The 23552-nt window shown below is 38.9% G+C and overlaps 1 protein-coding gene across 6 annotated transcripts in view; it reads left to right on the top strand.

The window, feature by feature from the left end:
• Window positions 1-23552, top strand: part of LOC112983271 (SAM and SH3 domain-containing protein 1) — a 565928-nt gene that overhangs the window by 459572 nt on the left and 82804 nt on the right. For all 6 annotated transcript variants that reach the window (XM_064509183.1, XM_026100264.2, XM_026100262.2 and 3 more), the window contains one exon: window positions 6101-6229. In XM_064509183.1, coding sequence (XP_064365253.1) covers window positions 6101-6229 — 129 coding nt within the window. The remainder of the gene's footprint in view (window positions 1-6100; window positions 6230-23552) is intronic.

Raw genomic sequence — 23552 nt, 5'->3', positions numbered from 1 at the left:
GCTGTGGCTGTAGCTGGAGTGGATCTGAAGTTGGTAGCTTCTGTGGCTGCGTCGTGTGCCCTACTGGGCACTGTCGTATGCTGATGGGGACACACGTCTGTGCTGACCAAACAGACTTGTAACATTCACATCTTTTTTTACATTTCAGAGATTCATGCATTTATGTGAATGCCACTCACTGGCTTGCAGAGCAAGCCCGTATATCTGGTAATCAAGACCTCTGTTCTGACATTCATAAGGTCTGCTGGAACAGGAGAAAGAAGTGCTGGAATGTGTAGCTTTAACATTTTGTCAAAGAACCTGAGACAGCAAAGTACAAATTCAAACAGCTGTATTTCCTTACAGCTTTATATATAGCTTTTTCTAAAACTCTCACTTTGCAAGGAAATCCATACAGAAAGAATGTTTGTGCTGGCAGTGCCTGATATTTAGGTCCGTATGCAGATTTACCAAATGTACAAATGGATATGTTACTTAGCAAAGACCACACTATTCTTCCTGTGATAATTCCGTTTCTATTCTGTTATTAACATTTTAAAATATGAATTCATTTTTACTTGATTTTATTGCCAGCAGAGCTTTCTGACAAAACATTTTTCTCCTTTACACTTTTAAATGTCAAATACAAAGGATGCTGCCAGCATGTTAAACCAACTGATGTGCAGTGACCAATAAATCGTAACTTTATAGTAAGTGTCAGATCATTCCAGCTTCTCTTTGTAGCCACTCCATTAACATGAATCTCGATGGATTCCTTCGGTATTCACATGCATATCAGAACTAATTCTTTGGGAATTCCAGGGTAATTTATCATTTTGTCTGTGTTTCGTGATGCCAAAAATTTTTGCATGCATGTGTGATAAGATGGAAATTTAGTAACGTATTTGACATCCAAAATTAGAAATATGGGATAACTTCTGTTATCATAAGAATGCTGTATTAAATGTTCATTTTAGATTCTACCCTTTAAAACTAGTGTATTGTTTACTTTCCCAGCTGTAGGACTATTTTGTGAAAAGGTCTCAGGCATTTCTAGAGTAGAGTTCTAGGAGAAACATCCTGTAACTTTTTACAAATAAATTTAAGCATTTCAGGAATGGTATTTTTACTCCATGTTTGTGTTACAGATTTTTTCCAGCAGAAAAGATCTGTGGTAATGGGATTATGTAGCTGGAACATTACGGTTTGTATGGCAATAAACACAACTGATGCGAATCAGTTTTCATGCTTTGTTTAACTGTTAAATTTGTAACAAAAAAGTAAGAGTTTATTATGAAATCTTCTTTTTAAAAATCTTACTGGCCTAAGGCAATTAAGAGCGCATCAGTGGCTACTGAAATTACATGTAATAATAAATAAATTACAATAAATGACAGTGGCTTTTTGGGAGCGGAATCAAAAAGCTCTTTATTTCATATCTGTGAAACTAAAGCAGCAATTCAGAGTTTTACTCCCTGTTGTACTAGTATTAGAGTCATACCCACGATGTAGGGGTGTGTATAAGGAAGAAGAGGAATGAACAAACTGATGAGTTTAGACTTTTATTTGTATTATTTTAAATATTGTCTAGGTTTAGGCTTGCATATGAAAAAGCAAGAAAGTAAAAGGAACTTAGTGACAATTAACATTGGCTCTTGTTCTTTGTGCAACAGAGTGAAATCTCTTTGAAACATTCATTGGTTATAAATGCTTTTATTATTCTATTTTATTAATAATGCTATGGATTTTTTTAGAAATTCCTTTAGAAATTCCTTTCTTTTTTAGAAAATTCCTTTGGCTATCTTTGCTGTATAAGGAAGACAAATGAGCTCTCAAGCTAGATGCTCAAGTTCCACATATTTTTAGATATTTCGAAATATATTTTCATATTTTAAAATTATTGATTTAAAAATTTTATTTGTAACTGATTTTTTTTAAATACTTAATTCACTTGAATACAAACTGGAAATGCAAAGCACTCTAGTGATTGGAGAAATTGGGGAGCTGATTTACTGAATAGTTAGACCAGGTACTGTAGTTTAAAAGTTATCTTCTGATTCGTTCTGCTTGTAGTTTGACGATTTCTAATGTAAGTCCTCTCAGCCGCTAATAGTGCAGTACAAAAATAATGTTATCTTCTCTTTTTTATTTTTTTAATAGTACTTAATGTGCTATTGAAAAGGTTGGAGATAATTGAATGCATTTAACTTGCACCTCTTTGGAGAAAATTTGAGGTGATATAAATCAGATGTACAATCCTTTGCCAAATTATGACATTATTGTCTTGTATGTAACATGAGTGGATGCTATTGGGTGTGAAGTACTTGCTGTCTTTGGCTTGGGTTAATTTGTACATCTGTGTTTCTTTTTTTGATGAAAGTAAGGCTTTCCAGATACCCCCACCCATATAAACTCATGAAACAAGTTAATCACTACAGAGAAAAATGATTCAATCAATATCTTCTTCCACAACTTCCTGGAAAGCTGGGATGTAAATGCAAATACTCGCATGACTTTTAGAGTGTTTTGCATTTTTTGAAGCTTGAGATTTGAAACTCAAAAGCTGTCCACATATAGTTTAGAGGAATGGCTAACTTACTAAGCAACAGTCCTCAGTCTGGTAATTCAGTGAGGGTGTGTGACAGATTTGCAGTGATCATATCTTTCAGCACTTAATCCTTGGCTCTAAAATCTTCTAGTGTTTCTGTTGCCTATCTGCTTCTGGCTTCAAGCTTTCTTTCACACAGGCCTTGTCTTCCCTGGAGAGTCGTCTTGAGTCGTATTAGGAATGTAGCCCATAATTTGAGTCCTGCGCGTTGACAAAAATCCCTTCTGTTAGGCAGGGTGGTGACTGCAGCTCAACCTCTCTGGACTTTCTGGCGTTAGTAGGGTTTGTCACTTGTGAATAGATCAGTCTTTGCAGTCACGTGTTCGCTTGCAGCGAGGCCACCCTGGTTCTCAGAGCCTTAGTTGGAGTGTTGTAACTGAGTTACTTTTGCTCCAGGGACAATCATAAGTCTTCAAGCTTGTGACGATCTCCTTTAAAAAAAGAAAGTACTTTCTAATCCATAAGCTCCGCACCAAAAGAAGTGAATAATGAATTTCGTTTGATTCATTGCTCAGTGCTGTCCATTATCTTGAGAGCGTGCTGTAAATTAAAACCTGACGAGTGTGGCTGTGGGAAAGGTGTGTGAATGGAGCATTCTTCCTTCCTCATCCCATCATTGTTTAGCTTCCAGTAAAGCTGGTTTAGCTTTTTAGCTAAGCTGAAGTTCAGATGATATGCTTGGATTTGGAGTACGTTACTCAGTTTTGGAGTTAGGACAGTACCTTTTAAAAACAGTAGCCTCTCTACTGTATAGCTTATGTAACACAAGTTACAGCTATTTCAGAGCAAGATAACTACATGAAATTTGGAGGTCTCTGGAATTCGGAAAGGAGACAGACTGAAGTAAATAGGAGATTTCATATTGTTTTAATACAGTTATGTTTTCCCTTCATGCCCTTCTGTCATTCCTGTTTTCAGCTCCTATACCCTTAATTGGTGAAACCCATTAAGGAATGGACAGACTGCAGCTGGGAGGGGAAGATACTCCAGAGTGGGAATTTTTTGTAACCGTTAGAGAGAAATGAGAAATGTTTGTCACCACTGAATGCTGGGAAGCAGATTTCAAGTCATCTTTGAAAGTAGCAGAAGTTTTATCATCACCTGCAGCAGCAAGCAAATGAGCCTTAAGTTTTTTTGTTTGCTGCTTGTGTTTGGTTTTCATTTTCCTCCCCAGCATGGTGGGGCTGGCAACCCTCACCGAGCACGTAAACCTTGTGCGTATGCACGGGAGCCAGAAACATGCGCTCAGCCAGGGATGTGATGTCCAGTGGCACAGGCAGGTGTGTGGAGTTTGTGGCGCAGGTGGGATAGTTAAATTTTCTTACAAGGCTTGTTCAGAAGTGGTCGCTTGCAAGGACCTAGCTGGAAGAAAAGGCAGGCCGTCTGCCTGCTGGGCTGGTAGCGCTGCTGCTGCTGCTGTACAAGGGAAGGGTAGGGCTGTCGTCCTCTCAGATACCACTGCTTTGTCCTCGTAAAACTACGTGCTTGTTTAGTGGCATGGAAACTTATTTGTCTGAAGCTTTTATAAAGTATGAACTTCCCATTGGTGTATTTATGCTAAGGGACTGGTCTTGCAACATTTGAAGTACCTCCCATTCGAGATCTTTTGCAGGCCGAGAGATACAATATGTAGTAAAAACTGTACATACAGAGGGGTGTGTATATAAATATATATTTTTATCTTTTTTTTAGTACAGTTATTTTGCCGCTGCTGCTGCAGCAAGTGACATGCAAGCTGTTTTCCATCTGCACTGCACACAGTCATTTTAAGAAACTGCAAATGGTTCCAAATTTTGGGAACATGTACTCTACAAAACTTTCTGGGGGATTTCAGGCACAGCTGAGCATGTGGAAACAGGCTTTGAAAAAGTAGAAAGTGTGTTTTACAGAGTTTCAGGTTTAATGTGCTTTCACTTTGATTTTAAATTGGAATGTTTTTTCCAATTCTGTGGAAGTGATACTTCATTAGAATAGATCTGCCTCTTCAGCATAGTCAAGAATCCAGAGAAGATGACCACATACATGTTTTCAAATGGCAAAAGCTTCAGTAAGATATAGTTTCTAATGAAAAGATTTCCTCCTAGTTCATATATTAAAGCTTTGCTTTGCAACTTGGGCATATTACTAGAGTAATTATTTTTAAATGGTTTCTCCATTGCTTAGTTTTTTTCTTCATATTCAAGACATAACTTTAAATTTATATATGTTGCATACATTAAGAGATAGCAACAATTAAGTAACAGTATTCTTGTTCTCTCAGAAAGAATATGCACAAAGTGGAGATTGTTACCTTTTGAAGAATGTACACAATAGCATATATGCTCTTGCATAAATCAGAAAAAAGAGAAACAAAATTATCCTATCCCATCCATCTCACGGACCTGTTTTAAATGTGTGCGTATTGTAACAAAAATTGGTTAGTCCACACTGCCTACTCCCTCCTCCTGCCATTTATGGCATAGATACTGAAGGTTAGAAAGATTTCCAGTTCCACTTTAAGAAGTCCAGCCTGTTGGTTTTTTTTTTTTTTTTTAATTTATCTGTCATTTAAAAGGTATTCATTTTGACAGTAATTATCATATAAATACCATTAGAATCTTGGCCATATTCAGTTTATTAATGGGATAGCTATCTTCCCTAGCAGCGCAGACATTTGGGACTGAGCAAATCGTGTTTCTGCCTCCAGTGCATTTTACAGGACCAACTGGCAGAGTGTCTTTGTGGGTGGCATAAACTTGTCTGTTGAAGTCATTTAGCTGGAATTGTTTGCAGTCCAGCTGATTGTGCTTATAAGCAAGTTTAATGATTTAAATTGCTGTTAGTCATTGTCAAAGAAAGCAGGGCTACTCCCAGTAAATAAAGGCTTATGCTATGGAGGAAATGTTTTCCCTAAGTTAGTGAAACATATGTAATGACTGGTTATAGGATGAGTGGGTAGCTGCTTGAGAGAACCAGATGGAATATGGATATATGTGGGTGGGAAGGGATTGAGGCAGATGGTGCCTGGGGATATGTCGTTCCACTGCTGTGCGTTGCTGTCCCTACCTTTTCTGTTTGTAGGAATTAACAAGGACCCGCCTGTTTCTGAGGACCTACTGTGATATAGGGCTTCCCAACTGCTCCTTGCTTGTTAGTGTGCTGGCGAGTAGGAATTGAAAGGGTGATCTAAGAGCCCGTCTTAGTGCCGATGGCATGCCCTCCTCACTGGGCTGCAGGAGGAGCTGCAGAGGAATCTCTGCTGCTGGGGTGATACTCTGTCAGAAGTTTGGGAATCCATGGCAAGGGCTGATTTTCCTTTTCAATATTCATCAGCTCAGCATTGGTATAATACACCTCACTGCAGCCCCAAATATTTCCTGTTTTGTGCTGGCGAAGGGGGCGGCATGCTGCAGGGAGGAGGGGTCTCCTTTGAAGTTGTGATACTTTTAAATCAGAATTTTAAAATCGATTAAGCCCTCTCTCTCTCTCCTTTTTTTTTTTTTCTTTTTTTTTTTTCTTTTGTCTCCACCCTAGGATGGGTCACTGGGAAATATTGATGACCTGGCACAGCAGTATGCAGACTACTATAACACCTGCTTCACTGATGTGTGTGAAAGGATGGAAGAGCTACGCAAACGGAGGGTTTCCCAAGACCTTGATATGGTATGTAGAGAAGTTATGACTTTGTTACAAATGATTGCCATTTATGCCCCTGAAGAAGAATTAGTATTTCAGCTTGAAGAGTTCTACCCAGGGACATAACTACACGTGGCTGCATTCATGCACACAAGCATTCCAGCCAACTCAATTAAACACTTGGAAATTAACAAGATTAATTTTTTCTAGGTGTTTGTTATGATTCATTAAACCTTGTAGTCTGCATGTCTTAGCTTTTCTTTAATTAGAGCACTTTTTGCTTACATACACTTGCTTGCAAACTTCAACTCTTGGAGGCAAAATAAAGTGTCTGATGAATGCATTGTTCCCTTGCTCCAAGATGCTCCCAGTGTGAGCATAATGAAATTGTGTGCTGTTTCTCCATTGCACTGCGCGACCTGTAGAAGTAATGCTCCTTAAAACTCTTAAGGTGCAGATACTGGTTTCAGGCTCCCACATGGAAGCAATCTTCAATTCTGTGAACCCTGCTCCATTAATACAAGTCACAAAACAAATGAGGGTCATTGAGTCAGAGTCTTTCAGGCTGGAAGGTACCTCAAGAGGTCTTTAGTCCAACCTCCTACTCAGAACGGGCTTAACCTCAAGGATGGAGACTGCACAGCCACTCTGGGCAACATGTTCCAATGCTTCACTCTCTTCATAGTGAAATATTTTTTCCTGATATTCTTTCAGAGCCCTCCTGCCCCATATCGATTTGTAGCCATTGTCTCTCATTCTCCTGCTGTGCACCACTGTGAAGAGCCTGGCTCCACATAGAAAATCTCCCTGTTGGTACAAGCAGGCTGCCATTGGTCTCCTCAAAGCCATCTCTTTTCCAGGATGAACAAGTCCAGCTCCTTCAGCCTCCCTACAACAGGGCAAGTGCTCCAGCCCCCTGAGCACCTTGGTGACCCTCCTCTGGACTCATTCAAGTTTCTCCACATCTTTCTTGTGATAGGGACTGCAAAACTGTATGAAGTGTCCCAGATGTGGTCTGACAAGTGCCAGAAAAAAGGGACATTATTCCTTTTTCCAGAAGTAATCACTTCTCTTGATATACTGGCTATACTACTATTGATGCAGCCCAGAATGCTGTTGTCCTTCATTGCTGCCAGGGCACACTGCTGGCTTACCCTAAGCCCAGTCCCCCAGGGCCTTTTCAGCAGAGCTGACTGACCGAGCCAGTCCCCAGCCTGTACTGTTGCATGTGGTTATTTCTTCTCAGCTGCAAGACTGCATTTATGCTTCTTGAATTTCATGAGGTTCCTGTCAGCCCATTTCTTCAGCCTGTCTAAGTTCCTCTGAATGGCAGCTCTGCCCTCGAGCATATCAACTGAATCCCCAGGTTGACATCATTCAGAAACTGGATGAGGGTGTGCACCCTCTTGTCCTCAGATACTCAACAGAACAGGTCCCAGGATAGACCCCTGCAGTACTCTGCTTGTAACTGGTATCTGAGTACGGCGCATAAATCACTACCCTTATAGCACAACCAGCCGTTTTTTTGCCCATCCAATTGCGTAGGCTCCTTAGGGAGTACCACATTAGCTGAAACTAACCTGTAACCAGGTCATCTCCATAGCTCGTTTTTGTGAAATTTAAGAAGAAACATTTTTCATGAAGCCTGTTACAAAAATGCGGTATGTTTTCACTGTTGGACAATTTCTGTTTTCTTATTGTCCTGTAACATGAGTAAATGTTTATTCACTGCTTAGGGTACACATGTATGAAGGTATTGTATATATGTATTACTGATTGTTGTACTTTTTTCATTGTAAACCCTTTTTGTTTGTTTTCATAAGATTCAAAAATATCACCTGTAACAGAGAGAGAAGATTTTAAGTTGTCTTTGCTAGGTCTTCTGTATTGTTTGTGTTTTCCAAACGTATTGTATGTTTTTATCTATAAATTTGTAGGCTTTTCTTACAAATCTTGTCTCAGAGGAAACAGGTTACTGAAGGGTTTTTTTGTTTGTCACTTACGGTTTTGCTATGGTGGTAACTTTTATATAACACATAGAGAAACTAGTAACCAAAGTTACTAGCTATTGCAGAGCTTATAAATTGTGAACTTGAAGACTGGTAGTTCATTTGCTATGCTTTGAAATGTGGTAATTCTGATCTGAAGTAATACTTCTAAAAAAAGGGGGGGTGCTGTCGTATAGTGTAGTACTTTCTACTTGGCAGTCTCAGACTGTATAGCCCATAAAACATTGTTTGTATGGGAAAGCAAGGTATGGTTCATACATCTACAGATGTATAAGGCTGTTGCAAAGCCAACAGAGGATCTGACCACAGTTCTGTAGTTCTACTATGAGATCAATTCCTTTAAGAGAAATTCTGGAGCTCAGTGTGTACAGTTGTGTGTTCTGCCTTAGCTTCCCCAGATCCTAGCACTGACTGGTAGTAGGGAGTGGTTTGCTTGTTCTCTGTGGCAGCTGTACCTGATGATGTGGATTACTTAAGGCTTTTTTCTTTCTTCTTGAGATTCCAGTGTAGCAGCTGAGAGTCTTCCAGAGCTCTTACTGACTTCAGCTGTACAAATGGAGGGCCACTGAATCTAGACAGTTATCTCCTCTGACCCGCTGAAGTTTGTTAATTCCTTATTTATTTTTAAATGCAAAGAAAAAAAAAATCAATTTTATTTTGCGAGTCTATAGTTGCCAGGAAGTTCCAAGCATTAAACAAAGATTGTTGCAGGGTACGTAGTTGTATGTGAAATCCCACTGTGGGCAGAACCCTGAGCCTTCTGTGCAAAGAAGTTGATGGCACAAAACCGTGGCTCCTGTGCTACTCTCTGCCCTGGCATTTTAGGTAACTATTGACAGCAATGAAAACCCCTTTCCTGGCACTCGGGATCTTGTAAGGCACCTTCTGTGCTGGGTAATGATGCGTGCTTTATGACGGGAGAGAACTCCCTTCCATTTAGACAGATGGGCCTAATTTGGCTCCCTTCTTTCCAAAGCTGCAGAAGCCCAGCGGGGGAAAGCCATGTGAGCTTAATTAACTCGCATCAAAGGTGCAGAGCTTCATGCTGGTTTAAATAGACATGAACTAACCCAAGACAGATCAACAAGTGATTCACTAGCTCATTCTGTTAAGGAAAAGCTATACTCAGGAAATGGCTGTGTGAAAAGACAACCTAGAGATGCCTCTTCAGTGCCTTGCATATTGAGTGTGCTCACTGTTGTAGTCCTGTCATGACTTTTTGAACTGCCAGGTTTGTAGGCCAGAGAGAAAATCGTGCAGCTGAAAATGAAATTAGTGCTCAATTTTTGCTACTTCCATTACCAGTATAATACAGTTTCTGGACATCAGCTAGCTATTCTGCTGATAACGTGCAAGGCCATGGATACTTGCTCACTTCCATAACAACATCATCCCAACAGCACTGACAGCTGTTAAAGCTTGCTCTTGTCAGTAAGTAGGCAGGCCTGACTTAGTAGATACGCAAAGAGTCAGTTCGATAGAATAATATACCTGTTTGTAATCTGCTTGAGCTTTCTAGAGGAAATGGTTTAAACAGAAGAGCTGCTGAAGTGACCTCAAAAGCATTAATGTGAAAGACAGAACAGAAGAGTGGCCCATTGGCTGTGATGTTTTTCTTCTTTTTACAGCTTGAGGAAAGGTAGTTTATTTGCAAAGATGTTGGAATTGTGAATGGGGAGTAATACTAGGGTAAACGCCAACCTCACAGCAGTATTCCAGTAGCAGATGTATGCAGTCCCAAAATTATTATGCACCAATATTATTGGGCTATTTGTCTAGCCTGGTGCTACTCTGCCATACATAGCTGTCACAGCAGGGGTGAGGAGGGACAGTGCTATCTATATATCCTCTTTTCCCAGCAGCAGGGAAGTGGCAGAGCTGGAGGCAGAGTGTAGTTCTGCTCTCCCCCTCACCCCCCCCGCCCCCAACTCCTCCTCCACTGGCAGCCTTCTCCTTCTTGTTAGCAAAGTGCTAGGACAGAGCAAAGCTGATGTGTGTGTAATACTAGTGCAAACCCACAGAATTTTGCTGGAGTAGAGGTAACTGAATCCCAGGTGTGGGGGGTACCATGGGGTAAGCCCAAGCCCTGCTTTGAGATCAGATCAAATGTGGAGTGAGGGCTTAAACAAGGGGGAGGATCTCTATTGACAGCTGTCTAAAAGCTACAGATCCTGTGTACAAAAAATTTGATAAGGCAATAGGTGTTGGGATACTTCTTAAGATTTTAGAATCATGAAAGATTGAGTTATCAACAGCTATGGTGTAGCTGTGAAATTACAGCAAATTACAGCTTGATTTTTTTGAACATTGTTTGAGGGCAATTTTGATGTCTTCATCAGTAATGCGAAATGAGTAAATAATATGTAGCAGAAACATGAAAGGCCAAAGTTAGGTTTGGAACTGCTTTTACTGAACACTGTGTAAACACGGAGTATGAGTGGGTCACCCCAGGGATCTAAGCATCTTCTAAAAGTTGCGCAGAGAGGTTGCATCCAGGGGGAGCAAATAACAAATTCCTGAGATGGCAGGAGCTGGCAGAGTTGTCAGTAACATGTATTTAGTGCTGGCTTGCCCAGATTGTCCTTTGTAACGTGTCCAGTGAAAGGACAGAAGTATGTACTGTTTATTGCTGCTTCTGTACACTTTGAAAAAGTTTTAAGCTGTTTGGGAGCAAGTGTTGATATCTCCATTATATGTTGTGCTTTCTAATCAGTTCTCCAACCTTTCCTGTCAGACCACAACCATTCCAGTCTGGATATCCTGCTCTAGAGTGGAATTTTTTAAAAAAAAATTGTTTGTGAGAACAGCATATCTGGTAACAAAACAATGGCTGCAGATGGAGCCTAGCACAGAGTATTATTCCAAAAGGTAATGCAGTCAAGGATTGTTAGTTGTCCCTAACCACGATAACTGCTTTTTGGATTTGGACTCTTGCCTCTGTTTTTGTAATGGAGAGTGCTTGGATTTGGGCATTAGTGTTTGTGAACAGCATGGGAGTTGCCCACATTTCCTAGCATTTGGCCTATTCCTGTGCACCATGTGTTTTTTTGGCTGAGGAAAAACTGCAGTCAGAATAAATACAGTAGATTTTCAGGCCCATAATGGATGTATCACTGGTAATATTCAACTGGACATCTGTTAAAATGCCGTTATGGCCAGAAAAGCGACTCTGTGAGGATGGCACCTTGTTAACTGCTCATATGTGCTTCCTTTGTGTCTTTAGGATCATATCTGCTTGGCTCACTGGTAAAAACAGGTTCGTTGTGCCTGTCAGCAGGGCAGTGCGTTATTGATATAGCTGTGAAAGAGCAAACTGCATTCTGTTGTCTCATCCATCACTGACAGTCACCAGCTAACTCCTGCTTCCAAGGTCTGTATTGTAGCTGATGATCTTGAAGTCAAAGAACAGCTTGAGGTTTTCTGATGGATTTTGACAGCTGTGGTTGCGGCACTGAGAAGTTACACTAATCTTTTGACTTGTAAATTACATAAATTAAAAATGTGTGCCTTTGGAAAGCAATAAGGCATGCTGGTATACCAGTTTTCTTTCTTCATATATTTAATTCCTTTTCTCGTGTAAAGAGGGAATCATTCAGAATCTTGCTATTACATGGTAAACTACAGTGCATGTATTCAACAAATTTGCTTGCCTATTCACTTGTGTTCTTACAGTACCTGGATTTACAAACCCACACGTGCACAGATGCAAAGTCAGAACATATAGATGAACTCAAAATCAACAAAAGATTCTGACCTTGCTGCCAATGTGCATGAAGCATGTAGTTCCTATATGTCTCTGTGACCATGCATGGTTTTGAAAGGTGCTCAGCAACTGTTCGCTTGCAACTGTACGATTTGACAGTCCAGATGATATCATTGCTTATAAATGGTATGTGCGTAGCAAGGCAGAGTGCAGAAAAAGTGGCACAAATAGGGTAACTCATTAGGCTTTAACCTTTTAGAGGTATATTTGGTTGCTGCTTTACTACTGGTTGGCCATATCATAAGACTACTGAAGAAACTCTGCCAACCTTCACTCAAGGAGACCAGAATACGCAGAAGTGTTGCAGTCAGTGATTGATGTGTATTTAAGAAATCACCATGGGAGTTAGCCGCTTCAGTTAGAGTTATGATGCTAAATACCTTTGAGGAATCTGTCCCACAGTGCCAATGCTTGCATATTCCTGGCTCTAACCACCTCTGTTCTTCTGTGCGTTTAAAGTACTTTAGAATCTCAAGGTCCTAAAATAGACTGCTTATTCCCTGCTGTGAAGTGATCAGCTCTGCTTTGCAAATGCAATATTGTTCGCTTTTACCTTTGTCCTGAAAGGGCACCTCTATCTTGCTGGAACAGGATCCTACTGTTTTGTTTTGTCTTGTTGGCTGGAAGAGGCCCTCCAAAATATAAACAACATTTGAGTTGGATTAAAAAGTATCTACTGCATAAAAAATGAACTGGAGAACACACAGATAAGATTTCTTAAATTTTGGAGCGTTTCCAAGCCTTATCAGTCAGATACACAAAAAGAAAAAGCAGTAGTAGAAGATATGGACTTTAAGGATTTTTTTTCTCCAATATAGTTTGAAAATAGGTTTTTGCATGGGTATGAGGTGCATGAAGTGGATTTACATATATACATAATATATAATGAAGATTTAATGTCTGCAGTTTCAGTCGCTAGACATTTTAGGGTTTATCTACGTAAGTTAAATTCATAATTATTTTTTTTCCTCATTAATGGAGCTTTTTTAGAGGTAGTCATAATGGAAATTCTGGAAGAGACAGGGTGTTTTTATTATCTCATGTATCACACACCAAGTCAGCAAGGCATTTAAATACAGAGCTAGCATTAATCACGGAAATAAAGCAGTGCTTGTTCTGTACACAGCAAAGTGAATACAGTTCTAAGCAGTTCTTAGTCTGCTTAGTACTAGCAGGCTAAGTAAAAATCCCTGGACTTTCTGTAAGCTAATGATCTCCTGCAGTCTCACCATTGTTTTTTTTGGAAGCCCATTTATGAGTAATCCCTTAAGCAAAATGTGTCTATTTATAGGCAAAGTTTATAGGTTGGAAACTCAGCAGATTATACGGCTGTGGTTGTTTGGGTGATCTTATCTTCCTTTCATACATTCAGAAGATCCCTGTTTTTCTGGAGCAGGATCTTGAGTTCAGTATGTCTGGACTTTTGAATGCTCATGTTTTTGCAATGCGACTGTTCTGGAAAGAACAGGTCATCCAAGGTAATTGTTATTTTTTTCCAAACTTGTAATACTGTTATGGAATAAGAAAGATAACTGCTTTTGATAGTCTGATGTGTAATTGTGTAGTAAAAAAAATTCTCCTTAGTGTGATATCCAGCTACTCTTGATCTTGTAGCATCATCTGCTGTGATTTTCTTGTCTCTTTAAATTCCACAGGACTTTTACTTTGAACCTGAGATCAATTGAATACATTCTTACTGTGCTGTTGTTTGATCCTAGGAGCACTGCGTATCTTCTGGAACTGACAGACTAGATTTGTATTAACTCTGTGATATAATCTCATCAGAGCCTGAGGACTTTATGGGGCTGTGTGTCTGTGTGGAAAACTTGTAGACCCACTTTAGATCCCTTTCTGTATCTCTTTTCTTCTTCTCCCTCTGAATTTAGAAGATGACAGCAAAAAATAGAAATACTCAGTGTCATCCTATTGAACCATCAGGTAAATTTCATTGCAAAGGATAAGGTTATTAAAAAAGCAATCAAGCAAGCAAATTAAATTGTCATATAAGAAGATATATCTGTCAAAAAAAACCCCAAACATCCAAACTCCATAGTAAATGTTTTTTGTGGCATGCAGTTCAGCTTGTCATTCATAGATTACTTAGAGTCCTAAAATACCAGTCTGACTGACATTAATCGGGGCAGGACAGCAAAGTGTATCAGCAGGCCATTAAATTTCAGGAGGTGGATATCCAGGACATCGTGAACGTGCTTACCAGCTTTTCTGAAGTTTCTAGGAAGGTCCAATGTTTGTTTTGTAGACAGCTGTTTCTTGCAGGGGGGCATCTTCAGTTTCAGCAAGCAATGGAAAAGGCTGATGAATTAACTAAAAAGACTGGAGAGACTTATGTGAAGAGGAGGGCAGAGACTAGTGAAATGGTAGTCAGTGTTGATGCAAGAGGCACACAGGATGGCTAATCCCTCAAGATTTTTCAGTCCTGTATTCAGAATAGGTGAGCTTCAGGTACCTTTTTTTGATAAGCAATTTCATTGGATTCAATGGAGACTGTTAATGCAAAAGATTGGTGCTGAGTCAGAAGAGTATCAGTCTGTTGTAACATGGTAGTATCTAAACCGATAAAAGAATAACCTAGAAGGAGTATTCACATTACTCTTCTTTGTCCACTTATAGTCTAAGCCTGATTACCTGGGCAGCTTCTATGTTCTTCCTTCCTTCCAAACATTGCTGCCCAGTCCATCTGTGTGTGCTGAAGGTGGCTGATGGCAGCTTCAGATGCCAAATAATTGTTGTGTTGGCTTCTACTACTTCTAAGTCCTTGAGTAAATGAATGCCACCACTGGTCCTCAAGAAATAATAAAGATATTGCTTAAGATGGATGCCTTGAAGTTAGTGAGGTATTCAAAAACTGTACTTGTAAGAACAATAATAGTCATCAGAAAAGCATACAGGTCTTAATCAAGAATAAATCAAGAACATGTTCCAAAGAGAATTAAAAACACATCACGAGTATTTGTGAACATCTGGATGTGCTTTGGAGTGTCTTGTTTTTTCTGTAGCAGAAATATGTTCCTCCAGCAAAGACACCCAGAGGAAGGCAGGCCTCTGTCTGCAAACTCAAAGGGATTGGTTTCTTTTTTGCCAGCCTATCCCTGCTTTTCATGGTGTAGGTTCGGATGCTACATAGCTACTCTCTGTTGATCTCTCCAAGCTTTATCTTTTCTCAGTGTTATGTAGGTTTTCTGTTTCAGTAGTGTCTCCTGAAGCACACAGAGAAATGTTCCATTTCAAATACGGCAGCCTGTAAATTTTGTATTTGAAAGAAGAGTGCAAGCAGTTTGAAGAGATGTGATTTCTTCGGTGATTGATCAATATTTGTTTTTCCTCACAAGAGTAAAAGGAATGAATGTCAGCTGGAAACCCCTCTTCTTGACTCCTACCTATCATACCCCTTTTGATTTGTTTGTAAATTTTCCCCAACATTTTAGATTGCAACTGTATCTTACATAAGGGAACAAAGTAATTTGGGTTTTACTACATCTCTATATTCCCTGACACTAAAACTGTTTTGACTGTTGAAGCAAATTGGGTTAGGGAAGGTAACTCTGTAACCCTATAAAAATACACATATGAAAATGAATGAGTGATACTTCACAAAAAGGCTGAATTTCAGTACCTTACCAGAGGGATGAATTTCATGTGTTGCTGGACATGATGATCAAAATTGGTCATGGATTAGAAACTAATTAAAAAAGAAAGACTTAGTGATTAACAGCAAAATTTGGAATGAATAAGTTCCTTATATAAAACATACTGGTAACTTTTATTTTGTATTTGTGTCTCTTGCCTGTCACTGTCGAAGTTCCTGATACGACTACAGCTATAGTTATTTGGGTTAGGTCTCCATGTGGAAATAGTGGCAGTACAGTTGTGTACCCTAGCTCATCTAAACCAGTGTTTGCAGGAACTTATTAAATCTGTAGATATAGCTGGGGAAAAAAAGACAAAGTTTTCATGATGTAAGGCTTGATTTACAAGCCATCCAGATAAGTCAGACACAACAACAAAAAAGCTAGCAAAAGAAAAATGTGAATTTGGAAGCTTCCTCCAAGATGAACTAAGGTGATAAATTACACAGTAACTGAAAGAAGTCCATCTCCCCTGACCTCCCAGGGAAATATGTTTCAGGCTTCAGTCAGCTTTCTGTCCCGGTGCATCCCCTAACCTTTTCAGGTTTCTCCTTGTTCTGGTGTCTCAGCACAGATGAAGCTGTGACTCAAGCCCATTTTGGCAGAAAAGATAGCTTTTAAAGCTTTGCAGCATGTGAGAGCTGCTGAAAGTCATGTGAATGAGATGCAAGAAGGAAGTGGGTGATCAGAGTTCGCTTTACTGTGTTCATGTGGTAAATTATTGAAAGCCAAGTATTTGAGTAATTGGAGCCTTCAGTTGCTAGACTACACAGAGGCTCACCAAATAATTTTATTTCTCCTTTGTACAGCACTTTCCACCCTCAAAGCACTTTAAAAACATTAATTAGCCTGTGTTGCATCCTTTGAAGTTGGTAATTTAAGTACTATTAGCCCTATTTAGACCTCACCTCCTTTGGATTCAGTTGCTGGTGAGGATTTACCTATATAATTCTCCATTTGTAACTATAGTTTTGCAACAGAGTAGCACAAAACTTACTGTAAATTCAGAAGAACTTAGTAACAGACAATGGCATTAGACCAGGTCTATCCCAGTGCAGCTGTAAACAGATATTGGCCACAAGACCTAATTATGTAGTGCATGGTCAGTGAGTGAAGAATGTAGGTGACTCTGCAACTGAAGCCTAAAGTCCAGTCCTCTAGCCCACATTTAAAAAAAAAAAGAAAAAAAAAGTGCTGTATAAGTCAGATATATCTTAAAAATGTGCAAGACCATTATAGCATTCCTGATCTAGCATCTTTCAGAAAACTGTACTGTTTTCTTCTTCTGAGTGAAAAATCTAGCTCTGTTATATGGTAACTTATTTCCATCCATCTCTTCCTCTTTCCCATCCTGCCTCTACTCTAAATAATTGTTTACCTGATGTATGGCAGTGATAACACTAACATAAATGCAAAGACAGACAGCTGTGTTACTTCACTGTGGAGCAGGCTTACATTCCTTCAGCCACGCATTAATTTTACTGGAATAGTGTCAGTTAAGTGATGCCTGAAAAAAATGCTATTTCATTAAAGCCCAAATTAAACATTTCTTTTTGAACACCTGTGGGAAAGTAGGAGAAATGAGGCATGGTTTGCAAAGTAGGTGGTGGTTTGATCGAACAGTGCAGGAAACCAAAGTTCAGTTCTCTCCTCTGCCTGAGGAAAGTTGAACTCTTATCTCTTATCTTGAAGAAAAGTGCTCTGTGATTTAATATTCCGTCGTCTTAATCTTATCTGTTGATCATCTCACTTCACACACACACAAACAGTTCCTGGAGTAGCAATGGGAATATCAGTGCCTCATCTTCCAGGTAGGCATCTTCTCCACAAAGCTGGTGAATCTTATTTTTTTCCTTTGTCGCTTGCAATTTAAATAATTTAAATATTTTAAACAGAGTTGAACTGCTTAAACAGGAATGGAGTAGGGAACATGAATCTCAGCCTAATGGTTTTTGACTCCTTTTTATTGTTTTGTGTGTTTCAGAGAGCTCATTTCAGAATGAGACTATGTCAAGGAGCCAAGCTGCTGACCCTCTAGCAAAATTCAGTTTTCCTTTTCTTGGCTCCATAACTAGTTGGATAAGTTTTTTTGTAGGGTACATAGTATCAGGCCAACTATCTGCCTTGATCTCTTTGTTTATGAATAGCCTTCCAAGCAAACAGCAAGACTAGAACTTAGTTTAATGCCAGACTGGATGAGCTTTTCAGGGATTTGATAACTATTTTTTTTCCTCCTTTCAGCTGAGCTATGTTTGGTGTTAGTGGATTAGTTTCATTGTGGCTTTTGGATTGCAGGTGGTATCTCTAAGTTTATGCTTTTGCTTGCAGTGTATAGAGGTATTTTGCAGCAGTCATCCTAGTTTGCTAAGGAAGATTAATGTTCATATTCTTCAAAATTCCTTTGATGACAAAAGTAGAAAGCCATCATGGTTTGCATCAGCATTTAGACTTGTCTTTGGTAATGTGGAAATATGTGAAGACACTTTTTATGATTGAATGATAAGAGGTATTTAAAGAACGTAGAATGCAGGTTTTTAAAAACACGTAGAAAAAGACAAAATGCATTTTTTTTATCAGTGTGTTACAGTTTGGCTAAGGTGAACAATTACTACAGAATCAAAGCAGCCATAAATTTTCCTCACTGAGTTTTTGGTTCAAAGGGAGTAAAGGAGATTGGGAGAGAAAGACAAACATAAAATCCGACAGCTGGACGTGCTCTTCGGTGCTTCCTGCTCATATTTTGCTGCTGTTGTAGGTTTCGTTGGGATATTTTGACTGTTCGGGCATGATAGGAGGTAAGGAGTGCTGAAGGAAGGAAGGAGCCTCAGCTTTGAGAGTAAGGAATCCAAGAGACTCTGGAGCAGATGCCCCCAAATTTGGGACAAAGTTCTTCAGGAAGAAGAACAGGAAAGAGTTGGTTATTGCTTGCATACAAGGCTGAGGAGAGAAATACTACAAGTTCGAGGGAGTAGGTCACTAGAAAATAAAGTTGGTGCAAAGAAAAACAGATGATCCATCCTGAAGGCTGCAGGGAAAAAATTGCCCCAAAGTAGAAAGCTGTTTTTACTTCTGTGAGCCTTAGATGGGTGCATTAATCAGGATACTGTAACAGTTTAGCACTGTTTAAAGCATGAAAATAAGGTTATTTTAAGTTTAAAAAAAAAAAAAGAAAAGAAATTCTGTTAAAAAAAAAAATTGAGCTAGAATGTATACCTGAGCTTGCTCGAAACATGGCCTCTCAGCAGGGTGCTTCTTTTGCTTGAATGGTCACCAGCCATAATGCAGCTCAATCAGCATCAATGTGATGAAACAGGAGGTTGAAGGAAGAGGTTTTGAATAAGTTTGGACCTTTTTGTTGCAGGTACTGCAGCAGAAGCTGTGAGCCACAGTCAAGGCTCTGGTTCCCACTGTGATAGGTTGATTTGAAACTTTGCAAGCTCCAAGATGAGAAGAAAAAGGAAGGAGGAATGCATGGGTTTGAAAATAGAGGCATGAGAAGGTTGATCTGTTTCTTCATAGACTATTTTATTCAGTTGAAAATATTGAAGTTAGCCATATCCTAATCCACCTTCACAAAATGACAAGAGGGCTTAAAGCTATTAACTTTTAAGAATGAACTGCAGGCATTCTATGAAAATGTAAAAAGATGCTGGAATATATTAGGTATTTATTGCATTTTATATTTAGCCTCTATCATTTGGAGCAATGGCAGGGCATGCATATCCCTAGGGTTTTGTATCTTTAATGCATTTCTTTCATAAATTACAAAAATAGAAATGTCTTCCTGTGACCATGGTTCAGACAGCCAATGCAAAAGAAAGCAGGAAGACATTTTAGCTGAGTAAGTGATATTGAAAGTCTAAGGTCAGTAATAAACTTTAAGGAAATGGGCATTTTGCCAAAAGTCACTTTCATGGGAAGCACAGCAAAGTATAGTAGGAAATACCCTTGTGTTTTTCTTTTATGCCCCTGCTACGTGGAACAGGAAATAGTTATTGTTTTCTCTAAATAGTGCAAACACAATTGATTTTCACTTCTTAGTAGTGATGACATTGAGATTCTTTGACCTGAAATTACTCAGAATTTTATCACAAGAATAATTCTTGTGATAATTAAGTAATTAAAAGTAAGTAAGTAGTGGCCTTTATTGACAGTAAAAGGAATGTAGTTAGGGTAAGACATCACAATTGGCTCTCTAGTAATTTGGCTCATAACAAGCATCTGTTGTGTTTCCTTTTAGCTTTGATATAAATGGCTTCTTTAACACTTCTCTGTTGAATCTCGGTGTCTTCCTAGTACTGAAGAATATTTTATCAACATTTTTTAGATAGTTTGAGATAATTCCTTTGAAAGGATATTTCTAGTTGCACAGTAGTAGCTCTTGGAACTGTGTTTCAAATATGAAAATTTTTCATTAAAAACTGTTACAGCTTTCTTTGAACTCTCTACCTATGGGTTTATGGATTCTCTTAAAAAGTTAGCATTCTTGAAATTTTTTAATGATCTCTAGAGGTTTTTTTACACCCATTTTTTTCTTATCCTTTTACTGCCACAGTCCTTTTTCACCCTCTAGCGGACTCGAAAATAAGAGTATAGTATTTTCTGTACAAGATCACAGCAGTTTGCCAGGACCTGAGGCCTTGCAATTTTCTTCTTAAGAAATCCAAGTTTAATCTTATACAAGACAGGACCATTCTGTTTCTCCCTGCTAATGTAATTCACTCTGGTCGATCTTTGTTATCTGAGGGACACCTTGAAAGTTATCAGCTTCATTTACTTGCAGGGAGGAAAGCCTGGTCCAATGAGTAAAACTTAAAAAAGCTTTGTGTTAATGTTCATGTCATTCTTTTTCTCTATGAACATGTATTCTATTGTGGCCATGTTATACCCTGTAACATTTGAAACACAAAAACGCACACCCAGTAACACTCAGAATTTTGAATTATTCATACACCAAAAAACCCACCCAAAATGGAATGATACTAGATGAGTTGCAGCTTGTCTCACCTTGTTAACCTGAGGGAAATGGCACGCTTCACTTCACGGCTGTTAGAAACAGCAAAGGAGGTTTGGAAAGCTAAAAGGGTGTTTTAAATAAATTGGTCTTTCAATGATCTTAACTGTAGAATGAGAAATGAAATTGAGGCTTCTTGAAAACAACACTGTCTCACACGAGTATTAAACAGAGCTATTAAAATTACATTACTTTTATTAGAAGTGGTCTACCGGAATTTTTTAAGGAACCTATTGTCCATCTATATCTCCAACTTTGGCAGAGCTTGGTATCTATAATAAGGGTGTGAAAAAACTCATGTATCATACTAAGAAAATTAACAATTTTTTTTTCTTGACTTAAATGACTTTGCATAAATCACATCCACTTATCCTCATGTCTGTAGCTGCTGCTGCTCATCTAAGGACTGGACAGCTGAGCAAGACCTGCAGGAGTTGGACCTGTGTTTCTTAACCAGTTCACTCTCTTCAGAGCATGGTAAATAAACCCTTATGGGTAAGAATTCAGAACCATGCAGAAAAGGGTTTGACAAAAAATGTAAGATGTTTCTTGAAACACATGCATATCAATCTTCGCTGTACCCCTTCTCTGTCATCAGCAGTTTCAGAACAACTTGAAGGCAGTTATATTGAGTGAGATTCTGGTAAAACATATTGAAAATGGAGGATGTCATGGACTACTCACACGTGTTGTGAATTTGCATTGCTCTAATCATTTTTATCCCTGTGTCCGAGAATAAGGCTTGTGCTATTCCCGCAATCACTACAGATCTGATAAATGGCAGAACACATGTTTTGATTACCAGTGCTAGATCTGTCAGCCTCATTCCAACAGTGGATGTAAGAAGAAAGGAGGAAGCCACATCATTCCAGAATTATCACATATCTATCCCTCAATAATAGTTCAGGTAGTGCCTGTATATGGCCCTACTACACGAGACTCAAAGCTATGGGAGGAGCCTCCATCTTTTGTTCAAAACTACTCTATTTCCTTGACACCAACTTTCTTCTCAAGCCTGCTCCTCCTCTTAGTAGTTCCCATCAACTTCCTCTTCCTTCTCTTCCCTTTGCAACTCAGCCTATGCCTTCCTACCTCCTCTCTTTAATACCTGGAGTAGAAGAGTCCTTTCAGCACCTTCTCTCCATTCTCCATCCCATATGCTTCATTTTCTCTTTTCCTTGAGTGCCTCCTGCATGATACTTTTCTTCTACCCTTCTGTATTCCTTATCCTTCCCAAACTCATTTCCTTGAGTTGGATGTTAGTATCTTTATGAAGCTCCTGCTGTCCATGAAGCAGCTTTGCTACTTTTTGGAATAGCGATAGAAGGAATTTAAAAACTCAGAAATTCATGCAGAAACATACCCACGAAGATTGATGAGTTGAGGCTGGTGCACATGTGAAATGTCTCTCAAAACACGAAAAGAATGAAAAGTTAAGCTAATATGTGTAGCTCCTGTTCTTTCAGTTTTGGACTAGACATCACCATAAGCAGACTGCATCTCAACCACACATCAGGTTAAGGTTGCAATACCTGCTTTGGCTTAAGGATGTCTGTGTGATTGGTGATGCTTCTCTTTGTAGATGGAGAAATGGAAATTCTCTTAGTTATGTGTGAAATGTATAAAACAGAAGTGAAATAGATTACAGCAAGATCTGAAAATTTTTTTGTGCTTAAAGAGGGGTTTCCAAACATACTTTTTTTTTTTTTATTTTCTGCTCCCTCAATCTCAATTTTTTTAAATACCATTATCATACAACATGGAGAGTATCTGGAATTTGTCTTAGCTTCACATTATAACTTTGAGGACTCACATGGTGCATCCCAGATTGAGCTATGCTTATTGTTCCTGACAGATATTGATCTGACCTGTTCTTTAAACTCATCCCAACATGTTAACTCCACAGTCTCTGCAGGGAAACTATTCTAATGTTCACAGTTCTTGCCACTGAATATTTCTCTTGATATATCACAGACATCTCTCTCCATAGATTAGGAATTTTTGCTGACCTCCACGGATGCAAGAAATACTTACTTTCTCTCTCTTTACAGCAACTTTAAATTATGCTGATTTCCAACCCCAGGTTTTTTTTAGACCACTCATCAATATCATTGCTTCTTTCTGGGCTCTGATCAATTGGCTGCCTCTTTTTTTGAACAACAGTTCCAAAACCTGGACACAGGATTGTACCTGAGGTCTTAGGAGGGCTGAGTAGAGCACAGGTTGTTAGCACATCATTTTCTTTTTTTTGTATTTGTAATATGGTTGCTGTTTTTTTAGACAATGGCATGACAGTTAGACTCCTGTTCAGCCTATGATTCACAGTAATTCCTACATCCTTTTCTGTCTACCTGCTAGCTATCCACATGTTCTCCACCCTGGATCTCTGTGGTCAGGTAATTGTGTTTAAATGCAGTACCTTTCACTTCTTCTTATTGAATAGCATCCTAATACAAAACATTAGGCCAGTGAGTAATCTGCTTTTTCATCAGTTATTTGCCTAGCAGTATTGGTGGATTGACGTGTTTATTTTTTTAGAATGGAGCATTATATTAAAACAACCTTTGTCTGTGTAATGAATAATGACAGTACCTTCCAGCCCTTTCCTCCTTGGTAATAGAACTAGACAACAGTGTCTCTTTGCACGTTTCTTACTTCATCTAACAGCAGAGATCAAGCACAATATATGTATATTTATATTTTATATATATATATATGTATGTATATATATATAAAAAAAATCTATCTATCTGTATGCACACATATGCCTGCACGCAGTAGCTTTGGCAAAAAGATTCTGGGATGACTGAGCAGTCACATTTTGTCCTCTCTTAGACTTCTTAATTGATGTAAATATTTTTTAAACTTCTTTGAAAAACATGTTCCACTGTGGATTTGTAGGAAAGGGCCAGTCTGT

This window comes from Dromaius novaehollandiae, chromosome 3, assembly GCF_036370855.1.
Source record: "Dromaius novaehollandiae isolate bDroNov1 chromosome 3, bDroNov1.hap1, whole genome shotgun sequence".
NCBI lineage: Eukaryota > Metazoa > Chordata > Aves > Casuariiformes > Dromaiidae > Dromaius > Dromaius novaehollandiae.
Note: the sequence above shows the minus strand (reverse complement) of the source record. Positions and strands in the feature narration are given on the sequence as shown.